This window comes from Crassostrea angulata, chromosome 5, assembly GCF_025612915.1.
Source record: "Crassostrea angulata isolate pt1a10 chromosome 5, ASM2561291v2, whole genome shotgun sequence".
NCBI lineage: Eukaryota > Metazoa > Mollusca > Bivalvia > Ostreida > Ostreidae > Magallana > Magallana angulata.
Genome location: NC_069115.1, coordinates 41,085,964 through 41,108,416, shown reverse-complemented (window position 1 = coordinate 41,108,416; position 22,453 = coordinate 41,085,964). Strand labels below are relative to the sequence as shown.

The window sequence follows — 22,453 nt, the reverse complement described above, 5'->3', positions numbered from 1 at the left end:
GAAGGAAAACACATAACTGCGTAGAACAGGCGTCGGAACCGGGGGGCTTTTGTGAGGGGGGGGGGGGGGGGGGGGGGTTAGCTCCCCACCCCCACCTTTTTTGCAAAAATATTCATAACCGTAACCACAAGACCCTTTTTTGGTCAAGATTTTTGATAAATTTAGCCCACTTCCAACTTTCAATTTGCGTTGTGAAGTTTATAAAACTGCAAATTACGTTAACTATCAAGGAGTTCATCCTGACGACGCGATGAAAACAGAGCGCTCTGGTTGTGTTTATAGGCCCCCCCCTATACAAGGACTTACCGAAATAATGTTTCGTAAGACTTTTATTCCACCACCAGTAAGCATCCTTATTCACTATTTTCAATTTCGAATCATAAGGCTAGCCTAGTGTTTGTTTTATTAAACATCAACAACTGTTCCTCGTTCGAGTCAATATTCAAACTAACGAGCATTCGCAACTTTGTGTATGTCAACAACCTTGATTATTCAAGTCTTCTAATCGGAATTTCCATTTAATTAAGAGAATAAGCTCTAAGAAAAATTATTTAGAGCTTAAAAATTATTTTAAGGTTTATTTCAGTGAAACTTTACATTAAAACAGTTAGATTTATCTCAGGAATGACGTACTACATTGTATTGCGCAAGGTCACAAATTAATAGCCGCATAGCACAACGTTGCATCATCGTTTTTAATCTTTGAAAAACAATTCGGGTCACATAAGGGACTGTCTCAAAATCTTCATAATATAAATCAAATTGTATGAGATAAATAGAACATCTATAATTGTGTGATTTTATATTTGCTTTATCCAACTCGTTGAAATGGTTATATTCGCTCGGCAAGCCTCGCGAATATATACACCATTTCAACTCGTTGGATAAAGCAAATATAAAATCACACAATATAGATATCCTCTATATATATATATATATATATATATATATATATATATATAGAGGTGGAGCGGAGGTGGAGCTCCAACAAGGTGAATTTCTTTGTGCTTTATGTATATCTTTATCATTCACTATGGGCAGGTATATGTCAATTTGAGAGTTATTGCAATGTTTGTGCTTATTATATGTATATATCTATGCAATGTGTATCGTCCCGATCCTCTCAAATTGTCGTTTAACTGCATTCCACCTGTATCTCAAACGACCGTGTAGTGAGCGACCAGCGCGCTAGGTTCCCTTCGTCATCGAAAGCAAGATTTTTGTCTTGCCTAGATGGCCCAGTGGTTAGCGCGGTGGCCGCTCACTGCTAGGAGAATGGGTTCCAGAGGTCGTGAGTTCAAGCCCCGGCCGGGGCGGAGGTGGAGCTCCAACAAGGTGAATTTCTTTGTGCTTTATGTATATCTTTATCATTCACTATGGGCAGGTATATGTCAATTTGAGAGTTATTGCAATGTTTGTGCTTATTATATGTATATATCTATGCAATGTGTATCGTCCCGATCCTCTCAAATTGTCGTTTAACTGCATTCCACCTGTATCTCAAACGACCGTGTAGTGAGCGACCAGCGCGCTAGGTTCCCTTCGTCATCGAAAGCAAGATTTTTGTCTTGCCTAGATGGCCCAGTGGTTAGCGCGGTGGCCGCTCACTGCTAGGAGAATGGGTTCCAGAGGTCGTGAGTTCAAGCCCCGGCCGGGGCGGAGGTGGAGCTCCAACAAGGTGAATTTCTTTGTGCTTTATATATATATATATATATATATATATATCAGGCACGTAGCATCAGGGGGAGGGGGTGGGGCTGCCCCCCTCCCCCATTTTTTCCCGCAGCAACTAATTTTTTTAAATTTACATATAAAAAATTGAATTAACATGGAGTCACCCCCCCCCCCCCACTTTTTTGGGAGTATGTAAAATATTGATATGAAAATAAGAAAATTAGGAGTGAAATTGAAGTTAATACTACGCCCCCCCCCCCCCCCTGTTGCAACTGTTGTTTTCAACTGCAAAACCTTCAGAAAAATATGAATGATTATTACGATATTTTAATTAGTATTTACCTCTTTGTCGATAGAAAAAAGGACACAACACTCATTGTTTTTGAAGTGGATACACCATTTTCACGTTATCCTTGGAAACATGTCAGTACCGGCGCGGATACACGACAGTGTTATATATTATTTACATTGATTTCCACTATTTTTTGGTAGCATCACCATATCAGGCACAGGGGCCAAGCCTGTTTTAACATTAATTTCAATGTAACCATAAATAAATTTAATGTTAAAACGGGCTTGGCCCCTGTGGGCTGTATGTACATACATGCATGTATGCACCAATATTTCATGCATATATATACACGTATAATTATAATTATATTTTCCAAAATTCATATCAAATGGATTTAAAACGTAAAATATTTTCTTATCATTTCTATCGTGTTGATTGGCATATTTAAATGTTGCTCGGCAGGGCATTTGGTGTATATAATTACTCGAGAATTTGTTTAATTTAAAAACGGCATTCCCTCGCCACGTTTTAAATTCAAAGCGCACATTGTCATAATTTTTAACACTAGTAATTTCAGCACTAAGAATTCAAAATTAAAAAGATCATTTGCGTCCAACTAAAAGTCATGTATATGTATTATTGGGACCAACATCATTATTTATTAATTCATCGGGATCGTTATTCTGTTTTGTTTACGATTTTTCTCTTTCGGTTTCCCGACCTAGTTCGAACCAGTTCTGTGCTTTTTGTTACACAATAGATGCGCAGGATTTAAACCGGTCCTAGTCGGTTACTTGATTTCCGTTTGATCTCGAACTAGCCGAAACCACTTGGCACTTGGTGTGCTCAGAACTACGTCATCTACTGTATGATCAATTCATTCATTGTATGGTGTGGTGCTCGAATTTACAACACAGACACCATGAACAGCTTCAGAAACTTATGGCGTTTGGCATCTTTAGCGATGGCCAACACTATTAACTCGGCAAGAACTGTTGTACCGGTAAGTCATTGAACTTTCAATTTTTTTATTTTATTTTATGTTATTGTGGGAGACATTGTCACTTGGGGGTACCTGTTTAGTATAATTATTGATTCGTGTTTGAAGTAGGCCTACAGATAATGTGATAATGATATACGTATTTTTTTTTAAAAAGTCTTGTCATGATTTTATAATTTTTATAAAACACGAATTTATTTCATAAAAAATAAATATTAAAGGTATTTAACATAGCATTTTTTTTTTGTTTTAAAGAGATTGACTTGCATGTAAACCTGAATATATATAGAAAATTAAGTTTTTGATTTGTCAAAGTAAATTAATGGCATATGGTTGTATCTAAAAGTGGATAAAACTGCATGCATCTGCAGTGTAAATTTCAGGCTGTCAAATATATTTATGTAGCGTGATTGGATGTGTGCCATGTACACTGCTGGGTGATAAAAAAAAAAGGAGGTCGTATGGTGTACTATGTTGTTTGTTCATTCAACATGTTCTTATGTGTAGGGTACATAGTTCATTTAGACGTAAATAATGTATTTTTGGGAGTTGATTTTAATCAACTCTCCTATATATGCAGTTACTCAGACAAACCGAAAGTGAAACAGTGTTTGGACCTCAGCACAAATCATTGCTGCTGACAAGACTTAGTTCTTGAAAATAATTGATGAATTTGATGCAATGTATGCTAATTTTTAACATTGTTTTTCAAGGAAACTTATTTATATTAATAAATGCCTTGAAAATAGTCAGAATTTGAATGGTACGAACAATTTACATATTTTTTGTAGTCGTATGTATTCCTACGCCAGAATTCAATATAGTCTTGTTCAACTCGACACTCAGCTGTCTTCCGTAAATCCTTGTCGGAGATTTACGGAGACAGCCGAGCATTTGGTTGAACGAGACTAGAGTTCAATATTGCTTGGATCCATACTGGCGTGCGACCACTTCTCGCCGAGTACCATTTCTCGCTAGTACATTGTGACGTCATTTTTTCGTCTATAATTTTATGTGTTGATAAAATGACGTCACAATGTACTGGTGAGAAATGGTACTCGGCGAGAACTGGTCGCACGCCAGTACAATTTTCGAGAAATATTTAAAAAAAAATTCACATTATAAAATTGTGCGTAATTCAAATTAGAAACTACATGTACTTGTCATGCAAAATAACATATCATTGATTTTAAAATAAATAAACATCGACAAAATCAACTCCCGTCAGTTCTTCAGTACTTTGATTTTCAATAGGGATATGCATGCCCCATCTTGTGGAAGGGGGGGGGGGTGTCATTCAAACTAAATTACATGTGGTACTCTGACTGATGCCTCACCCCCTCTCCCCTTGGGAAGCAAAATTATCCCTTGGATCTAAATGGGAAGAATGTTTTGATTCCCCATGGACCCCACCCTAGTGTCAGTGTATAGCCATTAACAACTGTGTTGAAATCAGAAAAGTTAAAGCTATTAGCCTATGTCCACATGACCTAAACAGTAAATGATCATGATAATTGTAAAAAATGTTTTTGCACTTACATCATTTAACATTTGTAACTTGTGACAAAATGAACGTATCTTATCACTAGATATATACAACCAATAGGATATTGAAAATGATATTAGCTAGAGAAACAAAAATAATACAAGCATTAAATCCCAGTTTTAAGTCATTTATTACCTTTTTTCAATTTAATGAAAAAGTGAACATGTTGAAAATGGACTTTGCTTTTTAAGAATCTAGAATATTCTAGTAATTAGTCACACATGTACCTGTGTCATAGATTTTCAGGTCATTGATACAAGGTCAAGGTTGTTCATAATAGCATGGCTGATAGAACTACAATGGCAGTATATTCTTAAGACTACCTTGCTTTCACAATAATTAAGGGGTTAAATCAAGCATTAAAGGGGTTAAAGGCGTTCAGTGATCAGTATTAGAAGCCTCAGATTTCAAAATGGGCAAAATATTTAAATTACAGGTACATATTGGATTTCTCATAAAGCCCCCTGAAATTGAAGTTAATAAATTCACCTCTAAATTAACCTCAAAATCATTAAAGGCTTTGTATACCTCATAGCATAATGATAATATGTAGACATTTCAAAAACTTATTTGATAAAAAAATTTATAATGCAGCAATTCCATTATCTTTATACCCTATGCTGTTACATTTAGCTTTTCACTGACAAAAATTCATAACAAATACATTAACATTTCTTTTATCTGTTGCTCTTGCATGAAATAAAGTTCGGGGGGGGGGGGGGGGGGGGGGGGGGGGAGGGGGGTTGTATTTATTTGCCTTAACTTTAGAATATGTACATGTTTAATATATTCAATGCAAGTTTTCATTTGAATTCATTGAAATACAGTTGGTAGCTAAAGAACACTTGGAAGAAGATGATAAAGTGGAGAAACTGTGTGATGAATTCTGGGAATGGAGGATGAAAGAGAGTCCAGAGTTTGCCTCCTACTGTGGGGATCAGCGGTACTGTGATTTATTGGACGACATCGATACAGAGGCATTCAAAGGCTTTGAGGTATGCCAATGGAAAGTTCTTTTATTGAAACATTTTAGTGTTTGGATGCCTTGTCTAAATTTTGAAACATTCTATGCTACAAAGGTATTGGTTTTGATTTGCATTAAATACTAGTTTGCATTTCATGCATTTTGCAATGCATTCTTGTTTTTATTACCAATATAGACACAATCATTTACAACTCAGCACTATCATCATGATCATCTGACATCAGTTGTGTTAATTACTCAATGTTTGCAAATGCAATTAGGTACATATTCAAGTTTTTAAACAAAATCATTATGTCATAATTCTGATACATACATGTATTAAGTATAATGTAGTAAACAGTTTTCAGTGAACATAGTGTGCATTACACATATATGAAGTGAAATTATGGCTTCATTGCAAATCTTGCTTGAAAGTATACACTATAAAGATTTGCAATAAACTTGGAGAATTGTTATAGAAATATCATGTAGATGTAAATAGCACTCATCAAATGGTGGAGTTTTTGGCTTGATTCTTTTTCCTCATTTTTCTAATTTTCTCATTTTTAGGAGGATGTCAAAGAAATGGCAAAGAAAGCTGAGGAAATAGAATGGAATAAATTATCCAAGTCTGGCAAAGCTAATCTATATTTGCTGAAGGACCAGTTTGATACATTCATTGATGGAATGGAACACAAGGGGTAGGAATTTTAGATACGCTTGTAACACATACATTTTATTTGATAAAATACTCATGAATTTTGAAGCGGTTTCTGGACAACTTGAAATCTTTTCTTTTTTTTGTGGCAGACTTCCAAAATCTACTTGGGAAAGCATTGTCTACCTCTCATTGACAAGTTTTATAGCTTTTAAATTTCAATACTCAGATCTATATATCTGGATTTGAATTTCATGCTTTCAGCATGGTCATGACATAGTTTTAAGATTTTACTTCAAAAAAAAAAGAAAAAGAAGACTAAATTATGAACAAGAAAAAAAAAATCAATACAGACCTGACATTAAGGTACAAAATATTCCTTGCAAACCCAGTAACAAATCTTGCTGAACTAATTTATGATACTTCAGGTGGGAACAGATTTGTTAGGATCCCACTCTGCATGTGTTCAACTTGTCGTGAACCTCACATAAAAAATGCCTTTCTGGTATTGGGGTGTCTGGCTGTTTGTCTGAAATCACTTTTTTGGTGCCTATTTTATCTCCCATAAGTCTGACTTGTCTTCTACAGGTACCGCATATATAAAGTGCCTTTCATGTAACAGAATGCAATAACCTTGTAAAAAGTCAACAGGTTCGAATAGATCTTTTAATTACTGTAGAAGCACATATTTTTGTTGGGTCAAAATTTCGTTGTTTTTAAACCAAATAAAGTTTTGTTAGCATTTAATTTCGTCATATTGTAATCTCTTTGTATTCACTACTACTTGGGTTAAAATTTCGTCATGGATTTAATTCCGTTGATTTACACTGCCAATGAAAATAAAGAAAATAAATCTGCAACGAATATTTCTGCTTTTACAGTATATAATATAGATATCTTGTTCCAATAATATTTTTCCTCTCTTTCTAAAACCAGCTTTTACTTAAACCACAGAGTTCCTTTAAGTAAAAGGTTGTGCAATGACCTTGAACCATCTAGGTGTCTGCATGGTCTACATGTATGGTCAAGGTTATAAAATATCATTTGAGCTTTGAATAAAATTCTTTCTCCTCTTGGCTCTACCTGGCTCATGCTTCCCACAAAGTGCATATGCTAGGAAAGTGTGTGCAATCATCTTGATCATTGGCTCCATGCCCATGGTTTTGTACATGTTGTAAAACTCGATATTATTAGAATTCCATTTCACTGCAATCTTTAGAGGGTAAAGTACTGAATAGCTTTGTTTGTTGAGGATTTTTGTCATTTCATCTTTACCATACAAAAATACAAAAAAGGAAGTACGTGCATGCACGTGCTACTCATCAAGTCCATTTTTAACCGGGTTTTCCAACGGAAAAATCCGGTTATTAAAATGGTGAAAATGGCGGGCAGGTGGGCGGGCGGGCGGGCGGCTGCCAAAAGGATACCCTCATTGTACGGATAACTCCTCCTACAGTTTTTAAGATAGATAGTTGTTCTTTTGCAGATCAATTGTACATATATCAGAGGTTTGCATATTGCTAGGATTTTGATTTCTGATAATTTATGAAAATAAAACCAGCTTTTGGACTTAGTCATTTTTTGGCAAAATATTGCATATAGGGTACCCTCATTGTACGGATAACTCCTCCTACAGTTTTTAAGATAGGAAGTTGTTCTTTTGCAGATCAATTGTACATATATCAGAGGTTTGCATATTGCTAGGATTTTGATTTCTGATAATTTATGAAAAAAATACCAGCTTTTGGACTTAGTCATTTTTTGGCAAAATATTGCATCTAGGGTACCCTCATTGTACGGATAACTCCTCCTACAGTTTTTAAGATAGGAAGTTGTTCTTTTGCAGATCAATTGTACATATATCAGAGGTGTGCATATTGCAAGGATTTTGATTTCCGATAATTTATCGAAAAAATACCAGGTTTTGAACTTAGTCATTTTTTGGCAAAATTTTGCATATAGGGTACCCTCATTGTACGGATAACTCCTCCTACAGTTTTTAAGATAGGAAGTTGTTCTTTTGCAGATCAATTGTACATATATCAGAGGTGTGCATATTGCTAGGATTTTGATTTCTGATAATTTATGAAAAAAATACCAGCTTTTGGACTTAGTCATTTTTTGGCAAAATATTGCATCTAGGGTACCCTCATTGTACGGATAACTCCTCCTACAGTTTTTAAGATAGGAAGTTGTTCTTTTGCAGATCAATTGTACATATATCAGAGGTGTGCATATTGCAAGGATTTTGATTTCCGATAATTTATCGAAAAAATACCAGGTTTTGAACTTAGTCATTTTTTGGCAAAATTTTGCATATAGGGTACCCTCATTGTACGGATAACTCCTCCTACAGTTTTCAAGATAGGAAGTTGTTCTTTTGCAGATCAATTGTACATATATCAGAGGTGTGCATATTGCTAGGATTTTGATTTCTGATAATTTATGAAAAAAATACCAGCTTTTGGACTTAGTCACTTTTTGGCAAAATATTGCATCTAGGGTACCCTCATTGTACGGATAACTCCTCCTACAGTTTTTAAGATAGGAAGTTGTTCTTTTGCAGATCAATTGTACATATATCAGAGGTTTGCATATTGCTAGGATTTTGATTTCTGATAATTTATGAAAATAAAACCAGCTTTTGGACTTAGTCATTTTTTGGCAAAATATTGCATATAGGGTACCCTCATTGTACGGATAACTCCTCCTACAGTTTTTAAGATAGGAAGTTGTTCTTTTGCAGATCAATTGTACATATATCAGAGGTTTGCATATTGCTAGGATTTTGATTTCCGATAATTTATGAAAAAATACTAGCTTTTGAACTTAGTCATTTTTTGGCAAAATGTTGCATATAGGGTACTCCATTTCACTGGATACGTGTTGATAGGATTATGGATACAGTTCACATAAAAGAAAACCCGGTTTGCTGTCACATTGACAGCTTTTCTCTTGTTTTTTCATGAATCACTTTAATACACTGTGAAGCATTGCAGTCAATCAAGTAGAGTATACATTAGAATATAAAAATATTTTCCTGTATAGATGACATAATTTTGCGGTTTCGTTACAGCAGGACAAAACATGTACCGGTAGATGTTAATTAATTTTGATACACTTGAATTTGCAGCAAAAGCACTTGTGATTATTTTCAAACTTGTTTCAGCTGGTACTTTCCAATAAATTTTATGGATGGTCTGCATGCAGATATTCCAAAAGTCATTAGTACGTGTCCGAGGCAGTCGGAAGAGGACTTTGTAAAATTCAATAAAAGATTGGAATGTTACGCCAAAAAAGTGGGTGAAATATGTGAAAAAAGTCTCTTTTTTTCTGTTAAACAAATTTTTACATCATTGAAATGCTTCTCTCTTTGCAAGAAAAAAAAATTATAAGAAGCATTGAATGTTTTCTGTTTATAATCAAAAGTTTTGTTGGTATCTTGTTGTTTATATCAAATTGATTAAGTCATTTTATAATTAAGTCATTCATGATTGTAGAAAAACACTTTTTCCATACTAGAATTTCACTTGATTTTTTTGTATATATTTTTTTCATCAATCTATTTTCTTTAAAAATTCATTTTAGGCTCAACAAGTGATACAGATTCTGCGGGAAGCGTTAGAAAATGGATATGCTTTTCATATGTACTCTGTGGTAAGTGTCTGTAGGTGTACCACTATTTACTTGGATGTGTGAAGTTCTGTCTCAGTCAACTTCTATTCTCGATAGATGTTCACAACTCACAATTGATGTCATTGAAGATCAGACTGAATATTAATATACGTATATCAGAATTTATGGGAGAGAATTAAAATTGTAATTAAGACTAAGTAAACAGTTGTACGAATATCGGATACAACTTTCTGAAGACAGCATGTTTGTATCAAGGGAAATACATGTTTGTTTGAGCATGTTGAAGGGAAATGTATTATACTGGTTGTTTATTATGATCAGGCAAAGTACAAGTAAAATTTTCGGCACAAGTAATCTCTTGTGTCCCAAATAAGGAAGATTTATAGTCAGTGTATATGTGTGTTAACAACAGGAACTGTTGAAAATAGGGCACAAGTGTTTCAATAAGGATGTCAAACATAGCTTTCTTTTCATTTGCTCTTGTTTTAATGTTATGATTGGAAAAATTAAATTTTCTGATTTAATTATTTAAATTAAGTTCAAATTTTACGCTGTAGTCATGTAGGACTTCACCAATCACATTTACACATATGCAATGACTGTTTATAGATGTGTTACTTTTACACTGTTTGTTAAGGTTTTGAAGTCACAGATATCGACCTTAACATACAGTGATATAATGGGGTGAAAATACAAGTCAAAACCCAGGATCTTGAATCATGCCTGTATTCTGTAGTCCAACTTTTATTCGGGTGTTAGAATTTTTTGCGAGGTTCGTGAGAGCCTCATTAATTATCACAAAGATTTCTAGCCGCAGATCAGTATTTATCATATAATTTTAATGAAAAAAAAAACTGAGGCATTAGCGTGGAACAGGCTTGGATACAAAAATTAGTTTGAAGCGAACCAGTACAGGTAAATCGCAGAATAAAGTCGTCGTTGCGAATAGTTGTTGTTTTACAGTAAGCAAAGAGCAACTGAAACCTGTTAAATTGACTTGTAGTTACACAACTTTTAACATGCAGTTCAATTTTCATCTTCGCTAGCCAAGGTTGACGATCCATGGTATTTCTCGACTATTCAGAGAAACACAGTGGATCGTCACCCTTGGTTAAGTGAAGATTTACAATTTTATATCAAACTGAAAGTTAATACCATGATAAAAAAAACACTTTTTTTTTAAATCATACTAGAGTATACACAGACTATATTTTTCATTTATTTTGGCATAGGAAATGGTTCCAGAACAGATCCAGGAAATGATCACGGAGGAACTGACTCCAGACAAAGATGTATTCTTGACTCCTTACCTGGATGCCACTCCAGATATCGTTGATCCAGAAACCAGGTTTGCATGATCAGTTAAAGACCTACACCACAGTTAGATATACTTTACAATAACTTCCCCCATGGTTTTAAAAATTGAACCACAACTTTTACAATATTTTATTAGCCATTGCAGAAATTATGTTGTCAAAAATATTAATGATTTTGATGAAAATAATGATTGAGTTATAAAATATTGTGTCCTGCAGTTGCAATTTTTCTGAAGGGAAAACGGGTACATTACTGGCGTGCAACCAGTTCTCGCCGGGTACCATTTCTCGCCAGTACATTGTGATGTTATTTTATCAACACATAAAATTATAGACGAAAAAATGACGTCACAATGTACTGGCAAGAAATGGTACTCGGCGAGAACTGGTCGCACGCCAGTACAGTAATTACCTGTCTAAAAATTCAGAAAAATGAAAAAAAAAAGTCTTTGTCTTTTTTAATACATGTCTAATTGAACTGTTGAAGCTATCATTCTGATAAAGGTAAATAATTAATCAACACTAGCATTTAAGTTCTTAAACATCTTTGTTCTTGCAATTAGAAACTCTCTTTTAATCACATTTTTACCTTAAGACTTGCAGTAACTGTTGTGTCTATAAATTATTTTTGATAGCATAGAAAAAGTACAATTAAGGACGTTGTTTACTCAGGGTTTGAGTTTTCAAATTCGGATTGTTATAAAGTTCAATGTCATGAGTAATATTTGTTCTAAACACTAGAAATATTTATGAAATAAATTATTATTGACAAACCATTCAATATTTTTACTGTACAGATTTTGTTTTTCACCCAAATATTTTTAATAGTACTGTAATATTCAAAATTAAGATTTTATTTGTTAGTCAACATAATTTTGCATATTTTCTGTTGGTTTCATCTCACTTTTTCGTTTAGATATTCGAATTATACACACACTACAAAAATATCGAAAAATTCATAAAAACGATAAAAGGCACCATATCTCAAAATTTTGATCATTGACCTCATGTAATGTTTATGCCTGCAGAGTATAGTCAATATACTTAGTTTAATGCTATAAATGTTTTAGTATTATCATTCAGTTTTTTGTAAAATTGAATCAAAAAAGGGTAGGAATTTAAAATCTGATAGAGGAAATTCGGACTGGAATATTTATAAAAACTGTGAATGAAAGCTTAATGCTTTGTGTCTGTCTAGTGTCACTGCCATTCATAAACTGTGTTTCATTTTTGAAAGAGTTTAACGATTATTATTATTTTCACAATTAAGAAAATCCTAATCATAGTGTAAAATTTTTAGGGACTTTTCTTAAATTTTCAAAAAATATTCAATGGCCGTTATCTCAAAAAGTAGGTCATTGACCTGTACATTTTTGAAAGTGAAAAATAGCACTACCATGATAGGTCTTTTACACACAACAGATGGTTTTTCATTATCATCAGTGGAATTTTTTTTCATTTTGAGTAAACGTATACCTTACTGGTACTAAAATAAAAAAAAAATGATGATATTTGAAATATTTTCAGTGAAAAATTACTAGAAGAGGCAAAGGAGATTATTTTAACAAAAGTCCGACCAGCCTTCAAGGAACTAGCCGAGTACATTGAAAAAGTAACGTTGATCTTTGGCATTACTAACTTTAAGAACACACATAAATGAATAGTACGGTAATACATGTATAGTGCGTTTAGCATGTATAGGGTACGTTGACAAATAAAAAGTACAGTAAAACATGCTTATAATGAAGTCCCAGGGACGGCCAATTTTACTTCGTTATAAGCGTAATTTGTTATATCCGTCAAGTTTACAACATGAAATAGAGACTTGGGGAATGAAATTCACTTCGCTGTAAGCATTAATTCATTATAAGAGTGTTCGCTATAACCGTGTTTTACTGTATAATGTTGATCTTTGGCATAATTCAACTATTACAGCACACAGAAATGGATATGAATCATCTACATGTAGCATTTTTAGAGTACATTGAATTGACAAAGAAAAAGTAATGTTGATCTTTGGCAATATTCAACAATTACAGCACAAAAAAATGAGAATGATTTCTTATAATAGAAAAAATGGACAAAGAAAGAGTTTTGTTGACCTTGGGCACTGGGTCGCTTTTTCATCAACCCATATATAAAAGCAATTTTCGCTCATTTCTATTATTTTTCAACCTTCACCAACATGTTAATTAAAATGATTTAAAAGAAAAAAAAAATCTCTGTTCTTTCTCCCCACCCCTCAGAAGAATAAAAATTCCAATAGGTCTTTATCTTGAGTGTATAATTTGCAATAAGTAGTTCAGTGTGACTTACTGGTTTGTAGGAGTATCTCCCTAACACACGAGAGGATGTTGCCCACACCTCCCTTCCCGATGGGGAAGCCCTCTACCAGTCGTGTCTGGACTTCCACCTCTCCACCAGCATGACCGCCAAGGAAGTCTTTGAACTTGGTCTGGAGGAAGTGGACAGGATCGAGAAGGCCATGAAGAGAGTCACCAAGGAAGAGGGGTATGGTGACGACATCCAAAAATTCAAAGAAGACATATCCAAGAAAGAAGAGTTCCATTTTAAAACGGGGGTAGGTGTCCTTCATGTTTTTAAGTCTATAATTATGTCTTTTTACCCTGTTTTGCTTTCTCAGACTGGATTTTCTTATAATATCTCCACACTTGACTTTTTTAATCTTAATAATAATAATATTGTTTTAGTGGGTGTGAAAATCTCCACTTTGTTGAATGGAAAAGGTATTGTGTATTACACTTTCAGAAAAATTGTTTCAGGTTTGATAACTCTAAATAGTTCTATTGTCATAGATTCTATTGAGAAAAAAAAATAATTAAGGATAGACCATAGAGTACAAATTTAATTGACACATAAAATGAAAAAACTTAATGAAATAGATCTGTGAAAATGACTATTTGTAGTCACTAAGATAAGAACAAAAAACGAGAATAATTTCAAAAGAAATTCTCTAACTTTAATATTTAAGAGGTCAACTTTTTGTAATTTCTCTCTACGTCTTAAAAGTGATTAAAAAGGCATTGTCCTAGCTGTTCTTGTATGCTTTCTTTTCAAACAAAATGACATGTAGGACTTAATATTTATTGCTTTTATATCTTTTGGAAAAGAGGTCAACTTTTTGCAATTTAAATTCTCTCTTGGTCCTAACTATTTTTCAATTTGTACTTCAAAATTTTAAGTGCCTTATTCGTTTGTTTTCTCCTCATTCCAAATGTTTATGAGGCCAATGAATCCACGACCTGAATGTCTCCACTTTCAATCCTAGAAAGCCTAGCTAGTAAGCACCCATCTTCGTTTCCAATAGTAACCATTAATAGATAAAAATTATTTAACAAACCTTTTATTTAACACCAAGTAATTTAGATAATTTTGGTCATGAATCTGTGTTATTTATTTGACTCACTGCAAATTCCTACATGTTGGGTGTAAAGAGAATATTCATTTAGGAAACTTTACCAACAATTACAAGCAGTACTTATATTGAGGATATTTTTGACAGGTTCTTAATACATGTACATAATTAATGTACAGCAATAAGATGTGCTTTTGAGCTGAAAAGAGAACAAGGTATATTTACACTGCACAGGTTCAAGGTTTATAAAATTCATGATATATTCATGTGCACTAGTAAGCGAGCATTGCAGAAACATGAGAAAGATATATATATATAAATATATATATATATATATATATATATATATATATATATATATATATATATATTTTTATTTTAGGATCTTGCTTCCTTCATATCTAATATAACCTATCAATGAAAGCATTTTACTGTTTTATATTAATGTTACATCTCTCTCTGAATCCCCTTCATATACGAGGGTTGTTAGAAAAGTTTGCGAACAAAGTGATTTACGGTAAAATTACTGCGTACTTTGTATGTTTTATTAAATGACTGTCAATTGAAAATAAGTATGCAAAAAATCACATGAATTTGATTTTCTTTAAAAAAGGTACATCGATTATTACTTTGCATGAATTAGATTTACGGAGCACCATTTCATATTTCCACTACGTCAGGTGACGTTTAACAACTGAAAGTCAAATCTGCTACTTTTTCAATGTAAATACCTTTCAGTTCCACACACTTTTCAAGTAATTTAACCCATTTATAAAATGCACGTTCATATCATAATTTGACAAGTTTTTGTACAATGTCTTTTGTGGCATATCGTAGATCATTTAGGTCCAAAAATCTCTGTTAACGCAGTTTCAACTATAGATATAAAGGAAAAAAATGAAATCCATAGGTGCAAGATGCGGGTCGTAAGGGGGGGGGGGGGGGGGGTGGTCTGCTACAAGAGCTCAAAATATCACTTCTTCAACCTTTAAACCTCTGTGATTCTAAGTGTAAACCTTTGTTCTAAAAAAATAGAAGCATTGGGTCTCCATCAGAGATTTTCCTGCGTGTACACAAAATTAAATAAAGGCCCGGAGCTCTAAGACGTCCATTAATGTTAACATTTTTTACTCATTTTCCGAGCGTTGTTCTTCCAAAGTTGGCGATAAAATGGTCAGGAATTCTTCAATTTAATTGAAACTTGCACAAAATGATTTTTATTAGTCATTGTGATGTCATATGAATATCATGCATTTTAAGCGCTTATACAGTACATTTTCTTAATAAGGACAAATGCGTACAAAATATAAAAAATTTAAAATCTGACATGCTCCGTGAAGCATATGTTATCAAAATGAATATGCTTTGTATTTTTTATAGTGCCTTCAAAACATGCAAATCTTTACATATTTCTTAGAAAATCTGAAAAGTTTCGCTTGTATCATGTGAATAGTCCGCCCACAATCATAATTGTCCGCGAACTTTTCTAACAACCCTCCTATTCATATAAAGCGAGTAGAGGTTAAAAAGTTATTTACCGTAATTATCTTCAATTGGTTTATTAAATAGAAATATTAGCCAATTCTTTTATGTACCAGTATGGATAAACCACTTTGAAGTCTATATAAGGTTAAGCAGTCTATGTAGTCTGCTTCAATGAAGCCCAGTTTTGATTGATCAATAAATAATCCAGTCATAAGCAAGCAAAAGTGTTGAAGATGAAGACATCATTTATTTAAAAAATATGTACATTATCTAACTTATTAAGGTGTTTGAATTGTAGTGGTATTACTGTTTAAATATTGGTTTGATGGTATGTATGAACAATTCAAAGAATGTTTTTTTTTTTTTTTACACTTTCATTGGTTGGAGAAATACAATTAATTTAGTATTATCAATAGTTATATGAACTCAATCAGGTTAAATAGGGAAAAAAGGAAGAGACAATTCAGTACAGATGTATAAAATAAGGGTATATAAGTATGTTAATTAAGTACAATGATAAAGCACAACATTATAAACAAAGGTGGTAAGTGCATACAAGCAGCAAGCACTTGATACATGTACATTGCATCTCCATGCATACATAATTTTAGGATAAAAAATAATTTGCAAATCAAATATATTGATTATAGTTTCATATATAAATTAGTACATGTAGCTGGTTTTTTAGCAGTTTAAAAAAAGTTTGAAATTTTACAGGTATATATAGGGTTGAAAATTAATTTACCTTAATATGATGGTTTTAAACATGTAATAGGAAATATATTTTCAATTGTTCAATTTTTGAAGTTTTGTTATTTCAACAAGCAAAGTTATACATGTTATACAAGTAATATTTTTTTTTTGAAATAAAATTTTTGATAGAGTTAAAAATTTAAGTGAAATAATAGAAAAGAAGAATTGTTGAGAAGATAAAACAATCTAGTGTTGAAAAAAATAAAGGGCAACAATCACTTGGTTTTGAGAAAGTTAAGACAACCATGAGAATCAATAAAATATGACAACATCCTCTCATACGAAAGATTCATGTTTGTTTAAATAAAGGCCCTGGATCAGGCCATCACCAGGTACAAAACAGCAACAATTTCTCCAGAAGATCGGAACCTTGTGTAAACATCAGGTATATTAAAAACATCTTAAAGAAAGCTATCAAAGGGAAGTAATTCTCTGGCTTGAAAGAGCTGACCCAGCAACGGAGGGTATAGGCTATACCATGCCCCTTTTTCTTGGCCTAGCTCACCAATTTTTTTTTTCTTATTTCCATTTTTTATCACTCTTAATTAGATAAAAATGTATTTTTAAAAATTGAAATATTGATCAACTTTGTGGGAACTTGAACATCTGACTTAATTTTGTATGTGTCTTTTTCAGGAGGAGCTATTGGAATATGTGAATGACATTTGCTTCAAGAAAATTCAGCCCAAACTGAAAAAGATCTTCAAATTCTTTCCTGAATCTCCCCTGATGTAAGTAGATTAACAAGTTTGAGCCATGTTTGCATTTGTGAAAACTGTCAATTTTTAAAAAATAAAAAAAGATCGTAAGTGACCATTATTCAAAGCAGGCCCCACAGCCATAAAATGAAAGCAAGCTAACTTTTAAGAAGTCTCACTGTATAGCAAAATAGTCATGCAGACTGGAGTCAAAAGCGGAGTCCAACTTAGACATTTAAGTAAACCCAGAGCTAGAGATTTAAGTAAACCCAGAGTTAGAGTGAAATTAAAAAAATATATAAATTTTTTGATTTTTAAAAAATTAAGTAACAAGTTTGAAAAGCCTTACTCTTTGATTATAATTATTTTTTAGAATTGAGGAAGTTCCTCCAATAATGGATACTGGAGACACAGCATTCTACTTCAATGGATCTCCGGATGGATCCAGACCTGGAGTGTACTACATTGGAACATCACATCTGGATGCAATGTAACTACCTTATCATGTTTATAGTTTATATATATGAATCTAAATTTGCAGTGAAATATTAAACCAAACTTTTTTTTAATAATTTAATTTCCTCAATTGCCTTTAAGAACTTGAAGTATGTTCAAACAAATTTGATCCAAAAAAAGAATTATGCATGTATTGTAAATTGAGGAGGATGGCGGAATTAATAAATACTGAGGAATCATTAGATTTCGTGGTGGTTCAATTTTCATGGAATTTGTGGGTACTTCTCATCCACGAATTAACATCCTCCACAATTAATAATTAATAAATTAATAAATTAGGGTAATAAAGTCGTATTTCCCACAGAAATCAAGAACAAAATATTCATATGAATAATCACCTAATTTCTGGTTTTCATACAGAGTTGTGGAAAATTGAGATTTTTCAATGTACTTTTCTTTTGAAAGGCAAATTGGTTGAGCAATGCTATGAAATTGAATTGTATGTACCGAAATGTTTTTCCTTTACACAAATATGCTTATACATGCAAGTTGTTCTCTTACTTTCTTTAAAGTCCTAAATATGAAATAATGGCCCTGAGTTTGCATGAAGGAGAGCCAGGCCATCATTTTCAGGTAATCAATAAATAAGTTTTTGAGTTTTTAATCAACTTGAATTTTACAAGGGTTATATAATTGCTTTTTTACTACCATTTTATTCCACGAATGGCATAGTGAGTTAAGCATGCACATATGTATCTTAAAAACAAATTGAATTCTTTAAAAAAAAAACCACCCAGCACATTAAATTGCATAATTTTTGTAAAGTTGATACACACTACATGAATAGATAAAAATTGAATGTAAATGAATTCATTCATACTTAAGTAATGGTTTAAAAATAAAAGGGACTCGAACACGGATTTAGATCAAATTTTTTTTTCTTTTTTATGTATAAAATGGTTTATTTGCTCATTTTGAATGATTGACCAAAATTTGAATGTTAAAAGTCAAGTTTTAAGAGAGTTACAGAGGTAAGAAATCATTGTTATGTAAACGAAGCTCGAGTCTTATATTTGTTAACAAATAATGTAAAGTATGGATTTGCCATTTCTTAGACCAAATGACTCATGGAAAACAAGGTAAACTGATTTAATGTGTTCTTAGATAATATGATAATCAGAAAAGAGCAACATTTAATTGAGACTTATACCATTAAAACACATAGTTATGTAAATCATAACAAAGTTCGAGGTTCATTTACACAACAAAGATTTTCAAACTCTCTATCTTGTTTATAACTCAATATTTGACTTTCAAATTTTAATTAAAGAATTAAAAGTACCCATATTAACCATTCTAAACATCAAAATTGGAAAAATAAAATTTTAAATTTTGAGCTCAAATCGTGTCCGTGTCCAAGTCCCTTAAATGTTGATATTAGTCCATCAATGCTGCTTGGAAATTAGTGCTATTCAAGGCACAAAATGTACGGCAATTTGAAATTTAGAAATCATTATATTTCTTTATTGTAGGGAATGTATGCTATGGAGTCTGAAGATATCCATCCATTCAGACGATGTCTATGTGACATCAACTACTCAAGGTCTCCAAGTAGATTTCCAATGAACACAGCATTTCTAGAGGTAATTAGAAGCTCTAATTTGGATACTACAGATTCTTATTTTTCACGAGTACTTAATTTCAAAATTGCAAGAATATGAAATCGCTAACACCAGATTTTTATCATAGTTTACACCTGTCAGAAAAAAATAGAAGAAAAATTTTAAAATTTCACGTGATATGCATATGCCTCTCACGATTTTGCGCTGATATTAATTCCTCGTGTTTAATTAGGAATTTATAGTACTTCTTCATTCCTTGGAGGATTTTAAAAATACATATTAAATTGATGGGTGTTGCACGCTCATGCAAATTACTAGGTTTTTAATAGTGCAACAGGATTTCTTTTTCATTTGGCTTATCATAAGCATAGATACTATGATGAGCTATTTGGGATGTCATTGATTACGTGGGAATCAAAAAAATATTTCAGGACTATATATTTTGTATCTGTAGCTTCTTTTACTTGCCACACATCCAGTGTATTGAACGTCTCATAATGCATAAATTTGCATACCATATCAGGGTTGTAGCAATAAATAATTAATACATTCATGTTCTACAAGTACCCATAGTGTTTATAGAATTTCTGTTTTTTGATACAGGGTTGGGGTTTATACTCGGAGTTTCTAGGCGAGGAGCTAGACCTCTATGAAGACAACTATTCCCTGTATGTATGATTATATAAAACTGCATGTTTCATCAATTAAATTGATAAACACTGTCTCTCCCAATTTGTTAGTCTTTTACAAATTTTTATTTCGTAATTTTGTGCAAATTGCACTGATAAAGTAAAACTGTTGCTAAAATTTTAAGGATACTTGAATTTTTTTTTTTTGCAAAAATGGATGATCATTTTAAAAATCTGACATAATTATGTAATTTTGTAAATTAAAGTTCAGTTAAAATATACGTAAGAATTAAACATATAAAATAGCACAGACTGTTTCTTGTCAAAAGACTGGGCAAATTGATTATTTTAACTGGTATGTTATATTATTTTTGTTTTTTGGAATCTTTTTTCAATAGAATTGTCTTGTAATTTTCCAGGTTTGGAAGATACTGCATGGAGATGCTAAGAGCGGTCAGGCTTGTTGTTGATCCAGGGATTCATGCATTTGGGCAAGTCTTAATTGCTGGGTTTTATTTTCTATTATCATTAATTGGGCAAATTTAACTTTTTTTTTTAAATTTCTTGTTAAATAAATATTAATAATTGTCTGTCTATCATTATTGTTTAGTGTGAATTTCAATTTTTCGCTTTTCTTGGTTTTAAGTAGCATTTTCCACATATTTTAGTCAGTACTAAAACACTTTCAAACAATACATATATTTTGTCAAATTCTTTAAGTAGATTTTTAGGTTATGTACTAAACATATGAATGGATTTCTTTTATATTCAGTGTAATGTTTGTAAAATTGATTTGCAATAAAATTTAATATTTATCATTTTTTTCCAGATGGTCTTTCGATCAAGCTTTGGATTTTATGATTGAAAAAACCTTCATGGACCCCAAGATGCTAGAAGTGGAATGCAAGCGATATGTAACCTTTCCGGGACAAGCTTGTGCATACAAAGTGGGAGAGTTGAAATTAAAACAACTTAGAAAGAAAGCTAAAAGTGCACTAGGTATGAACACTTTATGAAAAGAACTAAAATTTTGTTTTCATTTCTTTTTCAAAATTTACAAGATTACCCCTTAAGTTAAAAAATCTTCCAAGTAATGGATACAACTTATAACTTGCAAGTACATTTAACAAAAGTAAAAATAAAGAGGGGTTGATTGAAACAAAAAATTCTGCTACTTCATTGTTTTTAAAGTTGATCAATATTTTGTTTGCAGGTGATAAGTTTGATATTAAAGACTTCCATGACGTAGTACTACAGTGTGGAGCGGTGCCCCTCAAGTTTTTAGAATATGAAGTCAATGAATACATCAAAGAAGAACTAGAAACATTGATGACTCTAGAATCACTGGAAGATTGAACATTCTCTCTCTCTAGGCCCCACCCCCAAACGGCAAATAAAAAACTCCACCTAGCCCACCCACTTTGGGCAGTGAAGAACCACAATGCTTCAGTTGCATAGAAAAGGCTGCCTTTGGGATATCACATCCTTAATTTATTTCATTACATCATCATAGAGTTTTAACATGGAAAAACAGTTTTTTGAACAAATCATGATACCACTTGCAGTGGGTGTTAGGTGGATGTATGTATTATGATTAATGATGACTGTCCCTTACTGCATGTGGTGTGAAACTTGACCAATAAGCCTGGTTTGTTGAATGCCCATTCATTTTGACCGAGGCATAAGTACATTTTGGTAGTAAGATATATTTTGAATCCAAAAATTTTATGGGGAGAAATGATATTCCCCTCTCCCCAAATATTAAAATATGGGTAAATAAAATTTCATGCATTGAACGTGGTTTTTGTTTACAAGGCTCTAATCCCATACTTGGTTTTATTTTCCCCAGCAAATTTATCATATTGATAAGTAAATACGATTGATCAACAATTTTTTTAGACATTGAATCTCAAAGGAAAATGCAACTTTAATTTCCTCTGAGTTTTACTGTAGATTATTCGAGGGACAGGCAGTCTAAATTATTATGTTCAAGAGCACATTCTGTGATGTTTTTTGTTTTATTTTTTGTTTTCTTGTTTTAAATACTAAAACACCGTCAAACGAAAATTAGTGCTAAAAGTATTGCGTGTATTCTGCTTTGCAAGAGGTTTTATACATGACTATCATAGTATTTGTCTCTTATTGTGAATAACCTGGTTAAATTATCATTGAAAATAAATTATTGAAAAATAAATGACCGAAAAAAATCTTTGCGGTCTTTAAGTTTGGTTTTTCATAAATTATAGTTGAACGAGGAAGTTGTTTTGAAGCATTATAAGTTAAAAAACTCTAAAGGATGTTATTGTTGGTGATTTGATATATTTCTCTCCTCTGGCACAATAAAGTGA

General features: G+C 32.5%; 1 protein-coding gene across 1 annotated transcript; it reads left to right on the top strand.

Moving 5' to 3' along the window:
• Positions 1 to 2,671: 2,671 nt before the first annotated feature.
• Positions 2,672 to 22,314, top strand: LOC128184343 (uncharacterized). The gene is made up of 16 exons (XM_052853784.1): positions 2,672 to 2,969; positions 5,340 to 5,507; positions 6,047 to 6,177; positions 9,304 to 9,433; positions 9,723 to 9,791; positions 11,003 to 11,118; positions 12,614 to 12,698; positions 13,413 to 13,667; positions 17,337 to 17,431; positions 17,772 to 17,888; positions 18,427 to 18,487; positions 19,387 to 19,497; positions 20,080 to 20,144; positions 20,525 to 20,596; positions 20,935 to 21,104; positions 21,319 to 22,314. The coding sequence occupies exons 1-16, from the start codon at positions 2,835 to 2,837 to the stop codon at positions 21,459 to 21,461; spliced, it is 1,923 nt and encodes a 640-aa protein (XP_052709744.1). The 5' UTR covers positions 2,672 to 2,834; the 3' UTR covers positions 21,462 to 22,314.
• The last annotated feature ends 139 nt before the right edge of the window (positions 22,315 to 22,453 follow it).